Source organism: Rhinolophus hipposideros (assembly GCF_964194185.1).
Source record: "Rhinolophus hipposideros genome assembly, chromosome: 24".
Taxonomy (NCBI): Eukaryota; Metazoa; Chordata; class Mammalia; order Chiroptera; family Rhinolophidae; genus Rhinolophus; species Rhinolophus hipposideros.
This window is the reverse complement of record NC_138070.1, coordinates 21492015-21505302: the sequence shown is the minus strand read 5'-3', so window position 1 is coordinate 21505302 and position 13288 is coordinate 21492015. Positions and strand designations below refer to the sequence as shown.

The window sequence follows — 13288 nt, the reverse complement described above, 5'->3', positions numbered from 1 at the left end:
AAGATGAGGCTGGTAGGGTCCAGCTTGGGCAGGGCCTGCAGGCTATGGTAAAGGGTGAGAACTTTGTTCTAAGAGCAGTGGGACACTATGGATGGCATCCCTCTGGCTTCTGTGTACAGAGATGGCACAGGAGCTGAGGTGGAATTTGGAGCAGAAGATAGGCAAAGGTCAGCAGGACTAAGCCTTCAGCACTGAATCCATGGCAGTGGGAGGAGGAGAATGTGTGAAGGCCTTGAATGAAGTGCCTGGGTTCCTTATAAAGGAACCTGGGGTCAGGGGAGGGAGGGGCCAAAGCCTCAGCCAGGCCTGGACTCAGTGTGCCAGGCCCCTCCCAGCTGGATGGAGGCAGGATTCACATCAGCACCCACAAAGGGCTCTACATACCTCCTTGCCGTGAGCGCTCACACCACCTTGCTGGCTCGTGTCTGTGATGGTGCATTTCATAAAGGAGGAAGCAGGCTCAGAGAAGTCAGGTGCCTCTCAGGTGACTCAGCCAGTGGGTGGCCTGCCCTCGCCCATGCCATCCTGCCTTCCATGCTGCTGCATGCCCTTGAGGGTGAGGAGTCTGGGGAGAGAGACCAATACCATGCAGCAAAGGAGCCGCCACAGGTCACTGCCTCTTAGGAATGTACAACAGCCCAGAAAGGCACAGACAAGCTCAGTGCAAGGGTCCCCTCTGGGAGGCAAAGTGTGAACTCAGGCCTGGCAGAGTGCAGATGAAGGAAAGGGCATGGCTTTTTCAGAGAAGGCCCTGAAGTGGTGGCATCTATGCCAGGCCTTGAGGGTGGGGGAGGATTTAGACATAGGAGAGTAGGAGCATGGGACTCATTTTAGGAAGGTACTGCCCAGACAAGGCCAGTAGGTTGGAAGGCGAGGATGGACTCCAGGGCTAATGAGTGGCCCTCATGATTGGTGCATGCAGTGGGAGGCAGGCAGGCTCCCAGGCCAGCTCTGCACCGGCTGGTCTTGGGTTCAAGAAAGGCCCCAGAGACCTGCAGTGAGGAAACAACGTAGGCTGGCTTTTCATGTGCTGAATGGGTGTCATGAGTGAGCAGTGAGTGGTGGTGACTACTGAAGGGAAGTCCCTCCTGGTTCTTTAGACTCTGAACTTTGTCCAGATTCATGGAATGGCAGAGTGGGAGGGTCGGGCAGGCCACCGCCAGCTCGCCCCTGCCTCAGGCCCTCGGTGCATGCTGCTCTCCCTCTGCCTTGCGCTCTCTACCTCTTGACTCTCTAACGCACTGCCACCATTTCCCCTAGCCTAAGCCCCGGTTTTTCTCTTACACTTGCTTGTTTTTAGTGTTCGCCAGGATAGGGACCCGTCACTCACTGTTGTATCTCTAGTAAACATGCCAGGCACTTGCTAGGCCCTTGGAAAATATTTGTTCATTCAATGACTGAATCAGACCAAAGTCCCCAACTTTAGAGATGGCCAGACTCAGTCCAATAAGAGGAAGTCAGTTGCTCAGCCCACAGCCAGCCGGTGGCCAAGCTGGGGCTAGTACCCCTCGGGTACACCTAGGGCGGACCCTTTCTACTCTACCTCACTGCAAGGACAGATTGAGAAGTCGCCCAGCGTAGCATTCCACGTACACAGATTCCGTGACAGTCCCCTCCTCTCAACCGTGGTCTTCACACCTTGGTGGCCCTGGGGGCTTTGAAGTCAGACAAACTCCAGAGGCCTCACGAATTCAGACATGAATAGCTGCTGAGCACCTGTCACGTGCTGGCCCGGCCCCGTCTCCTTGGAGCTCCCACCAAAAAGGGCTCTGAGAGAGGGGCCTGTGGGGCTGAGTGCAGAGCAGGGGGCAGGGCGGACAGGGGGAGCATCAGGGAGAAGTGATACACGAAAACAGGAGTGAGCTCGAGCACCTGGGAAGCCAGGAGAGTGCAGGCGGAGGGAGCAGGTGTGCAAAGGCCCGGGGCCATAAAGGATCACAGCAGGTGAAAATTCTGCCTGGAGGATGGTCGGGTGAAAATGAGAGGTGAGGAGGCAGAGGGTGCTGGGGCAGCAGCCATTAAGGCATTGTCCTAGGAGACACGGGAACCAACCCGCTGGAGGATTTTGTGTCGGGCTGTCCTGCTCTGACTGGTATTTTGGGAAGATCACTGCTGTTGTAATGAGAAGGGATTTGGGGTCCTGAAAGGCTGTGGGTTGGCCCCTGAACAGCACCTGTAGGATCTGGGCAGGGACCAATGATGATGGGTCCAGTGGGGGTGGCAGTGACCTTGGCACTGTGCCGAGGGTCCATGACCTCCCTATGTTTCCCTGCAGGGGACTTTGTGCAGTTGCCTGTGCCCATCATCCAGCAGCTCTACCACTGGGACTGTGGGCTGGCCTGCTCCAGGATGGTGCTGCGGTGAGTAGGCAGGACAAGGCCTTCTCCATCCAGTCCACATGCTCTGGCTGCGGGGAGAGACCTGGGTGGGATTCATTATCCATGTGGCTGTCTTTGGTTGGGGCTTGCGGGAGGCCCAGCTTCTATTCAGGCTCAGTCCCATCTGCAAAAGCAAGCGAGGGATGGGCCAGGCTTTCCAAGTGTGCGCCCTGGGAATGAATGTCTGGGAGCTCTGGGGATGGCCAGGGAAGTCCCAGGTGCCCAGTCCTGCTCCACAGAGTGATCCCAAGACTGGGACACAGGGCCTTCCATCTTTTCGGCCTCAGGCTCCTGGAAGACAGGTCACTGGGGAGCCAACCACTGAGCTGAGGCTGTGTGATCATCTCTGGAACCTTGACCATCAGAGCTTGGAGGAACCATAGCTATCACCGTGTAGGAGAGTTTTTAGATGGCTGCCTGGGACCCCGGAGCAGCTTTTCTCTTTCCTTTTTACATCCTGGAATTCTAGGCAAGATAGGGTTCAACAGAAGAATTATCTGAGTAAAGCTTAGAAAACCACTGATGTGGTCCAACCACCTCATCTTAGAGTTGAAACTAGTGAGGCCAGAGAGGGCAGTGACTTGCCCAAAGTCACACAGACAGCAGGAGATGGGAGAAGCAGAATTCAGGCTCTCGACTCCAAGGCCAGCACGGTGCCCAAGCAGCCTCAGGTTGTGTCCAGGTGGGACATGGGGTTTCATGACAAAGGACAGAGCTTTCTGGGTCGTGGAAGCTCTGCCAGTGGCTGATGGACCCACAGGTGAAGGGTGACGCAGACCAGCTTCCCCTCGAGGTGAACTGGCCTCCGTGGCCTGTCTGCCCACAGGTACCTGGGCCAGCTGGATGACAGGGAGTTCGAGGGCGCCCTGCAGGAGCTGCAGCTGACCAGGAGCATCTGGACCATCGACCTAGCCTACCTGATGCGCCATTTTGGTGTGAGGCACCGCTTCTGTACCCAGACCCTGGGCGTTGACAAGGGCTACAAAAACCAGGTCAGTGGCCAGCTACCAGGTCCAGTTGTTGGAAGAGGGTACAGACAAGGCCTGGACACCGAGTGGACACACAGGTGTGCAGAGACCAGGGAGCGTGGCAGATGTGCCATGGGCAGGACTTCAAGCTGATAAGACCAAGTGACCCGAGGTTCAGCCTGCCCAGAGGATTTGAACAGCAAGTTGGGTCCCTCCTGGCACCCCTACCCCAGAGAACCCTGCCGCCTGCCTTCAACAGACTTGAGGATATGCAGAAGAGCATCTCAGGGTTCCTTCTGTGCCCTTCCCCTGTCCCTTAGCCAAGGCAGGGCCCAAGGCTTCAGAGCACACCATTGTGACCTCATCCAACAATTATTTGCCCATTTTCTTCCTTCTCATAGGTAATAGGTATTCTGAAAGATAAAACCAAAATATCTTTTTTTTTTTCCTGAAAAAGAATGCCAGCGTAACCTTGCCAACACACCCGTGCATTTTCCCTCCCTGAACAGCTAGAGCTGGTCTTCCCTGCCACTGAGGCAGAGCTCAGCCCGGGCTCTGAAACTTGGCAGAGCGAAGTCCCTGCTGGCCTCTTTGGCAAGAGGGTTGCCAAGCAGTGGCCAGGCCCAATCAACTAACTCTCCTGTGAACCTTCCAGGCTCGGGGAACAAGGCTCTCACCATAGCCACGAGGCAGAGCAAAGGGCCCAAGAACAAGGTCATTTCTGCCTCCCCCATGAGTAAAGCTCCCCCTCCCCAGAAACTCTCCTGAGGTCCCTGCACCAAACCAAGTCTGTTCCATGGACGTCACCGGCTAAGCCGAGTGGTGGCTGAGCAGTGAGATGGGCTCAGCTGCCCCTTTGCTCATTTATTCAGACTCCTGCTCGTGCCTACCCGAGGCATAAGCCCAGGGGCGACTGACCTGCCCCAGGGAAGCGACCCGAGCCCAGCTGCCCACCCATTTCCTGAGCATCCTCTTCCTGCCTCTGTGTGGTCCTGTGCACACTGGCAAGTCACCCTGCGGGCTCGGGACACGCAGCTTTCTGCTCCTGTGCTGCATATGCCGTCTCCTATGGCAAGCCCGGCTCCTCCACTCTCCCACCGTCTCTGATTCCATAATGTGCTCTTTGTCCACATGGGTGAAGACAGCCAGAGTGGGCGGCCCCTCCAACCTGCTCTTTTCTCTTCAGTCTTTCTACAGGAAGCACTTTGACACAGAGGAAACCCGGGTGAACCAGCTGTTTGCACAAGCCAAGGCCTCCAAGGTGCTGGTAGAGAAATGGTGAGCCTGCCGACCATTTGAGCACCTGCTCACCCGCAGACTTGGAGTGGGAGAGGCCTCAGGATAGTGTACGGGAAAGGCGAGGGCCTTGGGAGTCAGGCAGAACTGGGGTTTCCTGCTCAGGTGGCCCTGGGTACTGACTTGCCCCTCTGAGCCTTGGTTTTTCATGCATGAAATGGGGACCAGTGGGACTACATGGTCTGCTGTACACAAGGCTTCAGCCTGGGATGGATCCTGAGCAGGGGCTGGAGGGACAGGTGAGCAAGACACACTCCAGCCGGTCCTTGGGCTGCTCACGGAATGGTGGCATGGGACAGAACAGGAACCTGAAGGAAGGGGTGACAACCTGACGAGCATGCTGGCACAGTGATGGAGGGTAACAGGGCAGCCCAGTGTGTAGGTTATCTGGGGAGGCCTGGCTCCCAGATCTCCTCATGGGCTGCTATGACCTTACATGTTTCCCCTTATCTCTACGTGGGGGCAGGAGTCAGGCAGGGCCTGGGAGTAACTTGCCCGGATGCAAGTGGCTTTCTTCCTCTCTCAGACCTATTGGCTCAGGTCCTGGCCGGGCTCCCCTGGACCACTCTTCTCAGGTTTCCCTGTTCTTTCCAGATTTCTCTTTTCATTGTTAATATAATGAGCCACACTATAGGTGACTTAGAAAACAGGAAGAGTTTCCATGCATCGTTATGCCACATGAACACACGTTGGAAGGAAAGGCAGCATGTTGATTTCGTGGCACTTGACAGGTGCTGTCTTGTTGAGTGGGAAGCTGGTGCTGTCCTCATTCCTCAGTTGAGGAAACAGAGGAAGGGAAAAGTGGTGTGAGCCCCCCACGCCTGCCCCTTCCCCCCCATTCCCCTCCCCGCCCCCAGCTACTCAGCCCTGCTGTGATCCCAACCTGATACTTCTACACAGTTATCCCATGCAACCCTCTGCCTTTCCTCCCAGCCCAGCCCCTGCTTTTTCTCTGTAGCTGAAATCTCACTCTTGTACATACCATTGGGAAGTCAGCCAGGTAGTGTTTCATTTCAAAGACCAAATGGGAAAATGACATGTTTCCTTGGGCTGAGGCAACAAACCAAATTGCCGTGTGACTCAGCCATGAGCTGGGGTTAGGCCAGGCCGCTGGTGCTCAGGCCATCACTGTTGAGACTGCTAAGGAAGGAGAGCCAGCAACGATGGTGGGGCCCCTGGTCTTGGGCTTGCTGCCTTCTGGGTGGGGCCACACTACAGGGGGCAGCTGGCTCTGCTGGTTTGGGGATTCTCCTGGAAGCGCTGCTGACCAGCTCTTCCTAGATAGCTACTTCTACCACAAGGAGCCTTAGGAAAAAAGAAAAATAGCCCTTTCAGAGAAGCTTTTGGTTTTGATACTGGCAAAGCCATGCTTGGCTCAGATTTGGGGAATTAAACTGGACCGACAGTTTCCAATGTAAACCACACATGATTTAGGGTAAAGGACCAGTGGAGGTGCTTGGCTAAAATAATTCACTTACCAGTCCAGGAGGCGGGGTCCCATGTGCTGCTCTACTAGCCCTTGAAGGGCCTGTCTGGAGCTGACCTTCTGCCACCCCCGAAGGGTCCGACGGGGCCAGCTTGTCCTTGGGCATACTCAGAGACGCCCTCCACTGGTCCTGTGTTTGGCCCTGGGCTGAGCCTGGACCACGGTGACAAAGCAAGATGTTCCCACTTGCAAGGAGCTCGGGGCAGAGGGAAGACAAGCCACATCCCTAAGCTGTGTGACACAGGTTTCAGCTAGGGGTCCACTTGAAAGATGAGGAACGGGCCCAGCGGTGCCAGCTTCCCCTCCTCCCACCCACAGCACGGTGAGCGTGCAGGACATCCAGGTGCACCTGGCGCAGGGCCATGTGGCCATTGTATTGGTGAACTCAGGGGTGCTGCACTGCGACCTCTGCTCCAGCCCCGCCAAGTACTGCTGCTTCGCCCCTCGCGGCCACCGCTGCTTCTGCCGCACCCCCGACTACCAGGGCCACTTCATCGTGCTGCGTGGCTACAACCGGGCCACCGGCTCCATCTTCTACAACAACCCAGCGTACGCTGACCGTGAGTGTGGCCAACGAGGACGGGGTTGGGGACGGTGGGTGGTACGGCTACATTCGCCTGGCCCTCCCAACTCCTTCCCATTCAACTTGGTGGGGCCAGGACCTCCCTTGCTGCCTTCTCCCCAAAACCCGTGCTCCTCCTGGGCTCCTGTCATCTGTGCCACCCCTCTGGCCAGGCAGCGAACCAGCCCCAAACCTGGGGCCGTGCTAGCCTCCTCCACACCCTGTCATCACCGGGCGGCCAGCCCTCCCTCCCATACTGCTAGCTCCACACCACTGCCCAGGGCCCCGCCCACGGGCTCCTGCTGTACAGGCTGCAGTTTCCTTCCCTCCCCACTCTCGTCTCCTGGGAACAGTCAGCACACACATCAGAGAGTCTGCCAGCCCCTTCTCTAGACCCCTCCAGGGCTCCCTACTGCCCTGGGGACAGGGAAGGACTGCGCTGACTCACAGGCTTGCCCTGTGTGGCCTCGAGCATGTTTTGTCCCCTTTCTGGGCCTCACTTTCTCCATCTGCTAAACTGAGGAGGGCTCAGGGACAAGCTCATAAAGGCCACAAAGGGCAAGAAGGGCTTCTTGGGAGTGGAAGACTTGTGTGTTGAGTGGGGCCAGGCAGGCGGGATATGGTCAGACCTCCCCGGCATCCCTGGGTGCGGCGACACGCCGCGACGCTCTCTCCCAGCCCGCTGCCCTGCTCTGCCCCTCCTGCCCCAGGGATGTGCAGCACCAGCGTCAGTAACTTCGAGGAGGCCAGAACCAGCTACGGCACGGATGAGGACATCCTGTTTGTCTACTTAGACAGCTGACAGCGGAGCTCGGTGGGCCTCGGCCCTCAGACCCGGCCTGCCCCACCCAAGCTGGGCCCGCTCAGAAGGCCCTGGTGCAGGCCCTGGGGCTGCTGGGGCTCCGAGGCAGAGCTGCGGCCTCAGCCCGTGTGGCAATACCCCTAGGGAACTCCGGGAGGCTGCAGCACTCCTGCTTCATCCACCAGTGGTGAGTGTCATCCTGCCACTTACCCAGCTTACCTGCTCGTTGCTGGAGGTACCCCCAGAACATCCTAGGGGAGCTTCCCCCAAGACCCCGAGCCTGACTCCAACTGTGTCCAGGAGATGTCCAGTACCGCCGGTACCCTTGTTGCCTGCGAGCCAGACCCTGGGCCAGGGGAGAGGTCTGAGCCCATCTCCCCACAGACCGAGGGACCAAGCCCTTGAGAGAGATGTTGCTTATCAGGACAGCATCTGTGTGTTTGCAGACTGTAGCTAACCCTGGCCATGCTGGGAGCTGTCCTCACCCTTCTCCCTGGAAGTGCTGCAGAGCCCCCTGTCCTTTCGTGGATGCCACCACCCCTTCCGGCCTCCCAGGGGGCCCAAGTTCTTGTGGCTCCTGGGGAGGGCTGGATGTCAGGAAGAAAGGACTCTGAGGCCCCTGCAGCCCTCCAGGTACTCCAGCTCTAAAGGGTGTGGGCAGGGTCCTGGTGAGTGCTCCGGAAAGCCTGACCCAGAGGGCTAGGGACAGCTGCCTGGATCCCAAAAATGCCCCTCACCCAGGAGGCCTCCTGACACTAGCCTAAGTCCCAATAGTGGGGCCTGTCCTCTGAGTGTGGGGAGCCCCAGGTCTCACAGGGTCTGTGCTTCTGAAGCAATGGAGGGCGCAGCCTGTGGTCTCCCCCCCACCTACGGTGCACACCAGGACCTTTTGCACAGAATGTTGGGTCTCTTCTGTTGTGACAAGAAGGGTGGTGCATGCCCAGGATCACACAGCATGGCACGGAGCATGAACTAGAGCTGTTGCCTTCTTTTTCTTTCTTTTTTTTTTCTTTTTGGGTAGGTGGTGGTTTTTCTTTTTCTTTTTTTTTCTTTTTTTGAGATTTAAGTTTTTATTTTCGGGGGTGAGAATAACCCTCAAATAAGACAATAATAGATTGCAGGTACTTTGGAACCACTGACACCTCTCTTCACGGGGCAGATAAGCCAGTCCAAGTTCTCTTTCAAAGAAAAGGGGACTTGCTGCTGGTGGGCTTGAGTGCCGGGGCCCCTCACCTTACAGACGGAATCCGGCCCAGTCTGGGGAGAGTTTTCCCAGGAGTCTGGTGGAGCTGGGTCTTGAACCCAGGTCTGCACCTAAAAAATAAAGGAAATGAATCATTTCCAAAGGGGCTGGGGCACCCACCCCTCACAGGCTGCCTGTGGCAAAGGAGCAGAGGTGCCCCAGCAGCCCCACTCACCCTGCACCTCTGCGATTTGGTCTTCCAATGCCGAAGGCATGACGTGGTATCAGCTGCTGTCCTCCCCCTCCAGCTGGCCCCTCCCCACCATGGCTGCTCTGAGGGGCTCTGCTTACGAAGGCTGTCAGACCACCCAGCCGTATTGCTCCTCAACACCAGGTGTAGCCTGGGCCGAGAGGGAGGCGCCGTTAGCTGGGCAGCTATTCTGGGTGTGAGACTAGTGTTGCCTTCAGACTGGTCTCGTTTCCATTGCCTTAATGCTGGGTGGTCCAAGATCCCGGGGAGCTCTGGCTCTATGCTCAGGAATACCACATGTGGCAACGGTGGGGTTTGGGCGTTCTTAGGAGGGGCCCAAGTAAAATTGTGGTGAGGATAGATGTGTCAAGGAAAACAATGAGAGGAAGTGAGGCTTTCAAGGATGGCTGAACGTGAGTGAGATACGTGCCCATGCTGGGAGGCTGCCATGGAGAGCAGTCTCCACGGACAGTGGTCGTGACACCTCAGCCCATCATGTGACATTTAGAAACGCTCCGTCCCTGGGCTTCTCAGGGCAAGTCAGAAGTTAGGGTTCAACTATGTGGAAGATTAACAAGAAAGCTGCCTGCCCCTAAGATGGTGCCACCTTCCTGGGGAGGGTCATGGAGGCAGGACACAAACCTGACACACTATATTGTGTAATGAAAAATCATGAAAGTGGGGCCAGAGAAAAAGCTCCATCAGAAACTTCTGCCTACAGCACATGGCACCCACAACCCCCTGTCCACATGCTGGGGGTCCAGCACAGCCCCCAAAGCACAGCGGACATTTGGCTTTGTTCACTCCGGCCACATGGGGACAAAAGGGATCTTTTGCATTGCAGAGATTTTATACATAAATATATTTTGTTTGTAATAAGCCATTCTCAATAAACGTTATTCTCACTGCACAATGATGGCAGTCCCTGGCTGCCTTCATGAATTCTTGTCTCCTCAGCACGAGCAGGAGCCTGGGTCCTCGACCTGCCGTACCAGGTTTTAGCTGGGACTGGAAGCCAGTTTTCTGCTCTTCTGGCCTGCATCTGTCCTGAAGCTTGTGCAGTGCCTAGGCAGCAATACTGGAGGTGGAAGGGCCTCAGAGGGCAGCTTGACCAAGGTCTTGAGGAGGGCATGGAAGGCTTACAACCTTGGGCAGGAGGAGGGCCGGGGGGTGGGGGATAGCAAGTGAGGGGGGCAATGGGAACCACAGGAGGGAACAGAGGGACTCCAGCCATCCCTGCACCCTCCACCCCAACCAGCAGCTCTCCGTATCTGCTAGCTGTTGGGTCCTTCTAATTCATTTGATAAGAATTCTACTTCTAAAAGAGGAAGTGTTTGGAAATCCTGCATTACGTGGCATCTTCAGACCTGCCCCAGGTCCTACAGGGACTCTGATGGAAGCAGAGCCGCCCCTGGGTAGGGGCCCGGTGTCTGGCCTGTGCTCTCACCCCGACTGCTGCTCTGCCCCTCCCCAAGCCCCATACTGTGGAGATATATTAGTAGGAGGTTGGACCGAGGTCTTGGGCTCTTTACTCCAAACTGGAGAGCAGCCCTACAGACATCAGTCGGACACCAGCCGAGGTCGGGACGCCAACTAGTGTCCCAGGCAGTGTAGCAGGTGTGCTACACGCGCAGCAGACAGCATGTTACCCCTGGCAGTGAACTTGCTCCTCTGCCCTTCAGCATGAGCCTTCCGCCCACCCAAGGGAAAGGGGCCCCACCCTGAGTGGACATGTCATGGGTTGGGACAGGCATGGGAAAGATTGGTTTGGGGTCTCTGAGTGGCCAGTGAACACAGTTATGGGAGAAAAAAGACAAAATGAAGGAGGTGTTGAAGCAGGAGGGACGAAAGTAGGTGGGGCAGTGAGTCCTGGGTGGAGTTGGCTGCCCAGAGCATGCAGGGTGGGGATAGTGGGAGAACAGGCTGAGGACTCCTGGGAGGGGCCCCATTGGGAGTCAAGGGCTAGGCCCCAGCAGAGATCTGGGTGCAGCTGAGCTGGTGCCTTTGGCCTCGGATCTCATGAGGTTGCATGGGGGTCTCTCCAGCTCTGGGCTGGGGCTGCAGTCATCTCAAGGCTCAGCTGGGCCAGGGGCATCTGCTTCCAAGCTCCCATATAGGGCTGCTGGCCACAGGCTGCCTGGCTGTCCTGATATTACAGATATAATGAGAGGGAGGGATGGAGAGAGAGAACAAGTTCCCAGGATAGGAACCACGGCCTTTTAATAACCGAATCTCAGAAGTGACATCCTGTCATTTCTGCAGTATTCTATGTGTGAGAAGTGAATCAGTCAGTCCAGCACACACTTGGGGTTACACAGGGTATGACCAAGAAGAAGCAAGGAGCACTGGAGGTCAAGTGGTTCCATTTTTTAAACCTCAGAACAGAGTTAGGAACACCCCCTGCGGACCATCTTGTCTAGTGGGTCCTGAGGTGTGCCCTTGAGAATGCCAGTAGTGCCAGGTTCTGTACAATAGGCTGCCCTGGTCAGGCCAGCGTGGCAAACACTGCATGCTACAGTGCTCTCCAGGAGATTTAGGATGTGCAGAAAAGGTTGGGTACAACTCTGCGGCCAGGTGACCCCATTCATTTAGGGTTTTCCCAAATTAACCACAGTTTGTTTTCTTATAACACTGGTATTCCATGAAATCTGCTGACACTTGGGTAGCCACTGGTCTCGTCCAAGGGGGAGACTGCAATCAAGAGGGGAGCGACTGGCCCCAGGTCATCACTCACAAGTGATAGCAAAGTTAGAGGCTCTAGAGCAATGACAACCCGTGTGGCTGCTGCCCCAAGCCTCAGCCCCAGCCACAGTGAGACCCTGGGGCCCCTACAGCAGGGAGCCAATGCCAGAGGAGCCAGGAAGTGAACTCTGAGATCTGGAGCCAGAGACACTGCCTCTGGCCCCTGGGGGCCTGCCTCTGGGTAGAAAGCCTGGCTGGGGGCCCCCACACCCTGGAAGACTATCTAGTAGTTTCACCTTTTACATGTTTTCACCTTTAAACATCTTTTCCTCAAGCATGTCTGCTGCAGGAATTTTACATCTTTGCTTCCATTTTCACTGCAAACGTTTTCACCGCAGAACTTAATTGGCTATAAAGCAGTTTTACTGTAAAAAATAAAATAACTGGTTGACATCTGGCAGACTTAATGTATTTTGTCAGTTTGGTTTCATTTCTCCATTGACTAAGTTCTTGCAGTACTCCCATTTTTATATTATACATCTATTAGCCCTCATATATGGTGATAAGTAGACGTGGTGGCCTACGCGTCTGTGTAGATGGATGACACAACTGTGTATAAAGCCAGACTGACTGCCAAGCCACGTGTAAAACCAGATTGCATACTGTGCTCGAAAACGATCACATATCATTGTGTTTGCAACTCCTTCGGGAACCAGTCATTCTATCCCGTCAAAACCGAGAATGTTTACAAACCGTGGCAAGTATTAAAGAGGGGGCTGCTACTGCACAACAGTCTTCGAGAGCATTAAGTATTGGTCCTTTAGTTGGAAACTGATACCTCTCTTAATGAAGAAAGAAATTTTAGTGAAAAGGAAAAAAAAGCATGTTGCTGAACAAGGAGATGAATCAATAAGCAAAAAAGAATGTATCATACTATGAACGAAAGCCCTCAAAGACTATGTACTTTTTTAAAAAAAGACAATGTATTTTCATTTTTTGCAATAAAGTCTTTTAAATTTTGTTATTAACCTCTTCACATTTCATTATGTGCTTTTTCTACAGTCCCTCTTTTATTTTTCGTTCTTTTATTGTTTATGGTGAAACTGCCTTACGGCCAATTAGTTATGCAGCAAAAATGCTTGTGGCAAAGATGGTTGGGGCGGAACCACCGAGAACCCCTGGAAAAGCACAGATCTTGCTCTCCTTGCTAACTTGCCTCCATCCAACCTGTGCCTGCCACAGTATCCGGGAATGCACAGCATGGACTAGCCCACACCCTCCAGCTTCAGAACAGAACGGAGAAAACCAGAAGACATCACCCTGCTCAACTGTGATCCCCGGGGCCGAGTGGTGGGACCAGTATGGACTTGAGTGTTCACGGAAAAATCTCAGTGCCAGGACATGGAGACTGAGGTAGCACAGGCCCAGCACAGGGGCCTTTCCCGTGGCTTTTCCATCATCTCCCCACCCTCTCCCTTTTTGCCTCTCCCTGGTTGCATGTCCCAACATGCGTCCTGAACAAGGCATGCCGTGGAGATACTGCAGGTTTGGTTCCAGACCACCACAATAAAGTGAATCACAATTCTTTTGCTGGTGGAGGGTCTTGCCTTCAATTTGCAACAATCGTGCAACATGTGTGAAGCCCAGTAAAGCAAAGTACAATAAATTGAGGTATGCCTAT

At 55.1% G+C, this 13288-nt stretch overlaps 2 protein-coding genes across 6 annotated transcripts in view; one reads left to right on the top strand and one right to left on the bottom strand.

Moving 5' to 3' along the window:
* The window catches only part of SNRPD3 (small nuclear ribonucleoprotein D3 polypeptide), a 21074-nt gene extending 19389 nt beyond the window's left edge, over positions 1–1685 (bottom strand). The window contains exon 1 of the mRNA XM_081037852.1: positions 385–1685. The gene's annotated coding sequence lies outside the window, so the exon portion shown is untranslated. The remainder of the gene's footprint in view (positions 1–384) is intronic.
* GUCD1 (guanylyl cyclase domain containing 1) overlaps positions 1–13288 on the top strand; it is a 15599-nt gene extending 2311 nt beyond the window's left edge. Inside the window, exons 2-7 of one of the 5 annotated variants that reach the window (XR_013992545.1) lie at positions 2276–2360; positions 3205–3370; positions 4533–4624; positions 6447–6688; positions 7401–7679; positions 12670–13288. Coding sequence is in view for 2 of the 5 variants with exons in the window: in XM_081037848.1 (XP_080893974.1) it covers positions 2276–2360; positions 3205–3370; positions 4533–4624; positions 6447–7083 (980 nt within the window). In the remaining 3 variants the exon portion in view is untranslated. Of the gene's footprint in view, positions 1–2275; positions 2361–3204; positions 3371–4532; positions 4625–6446; positions 7191–7400 lie in introns of those variants that run through there. The other 4 variants (XR_013992546.1, XR_013992547.1, XM_081037849.1 and 1 more) reach the window with 4 other exon arrangements.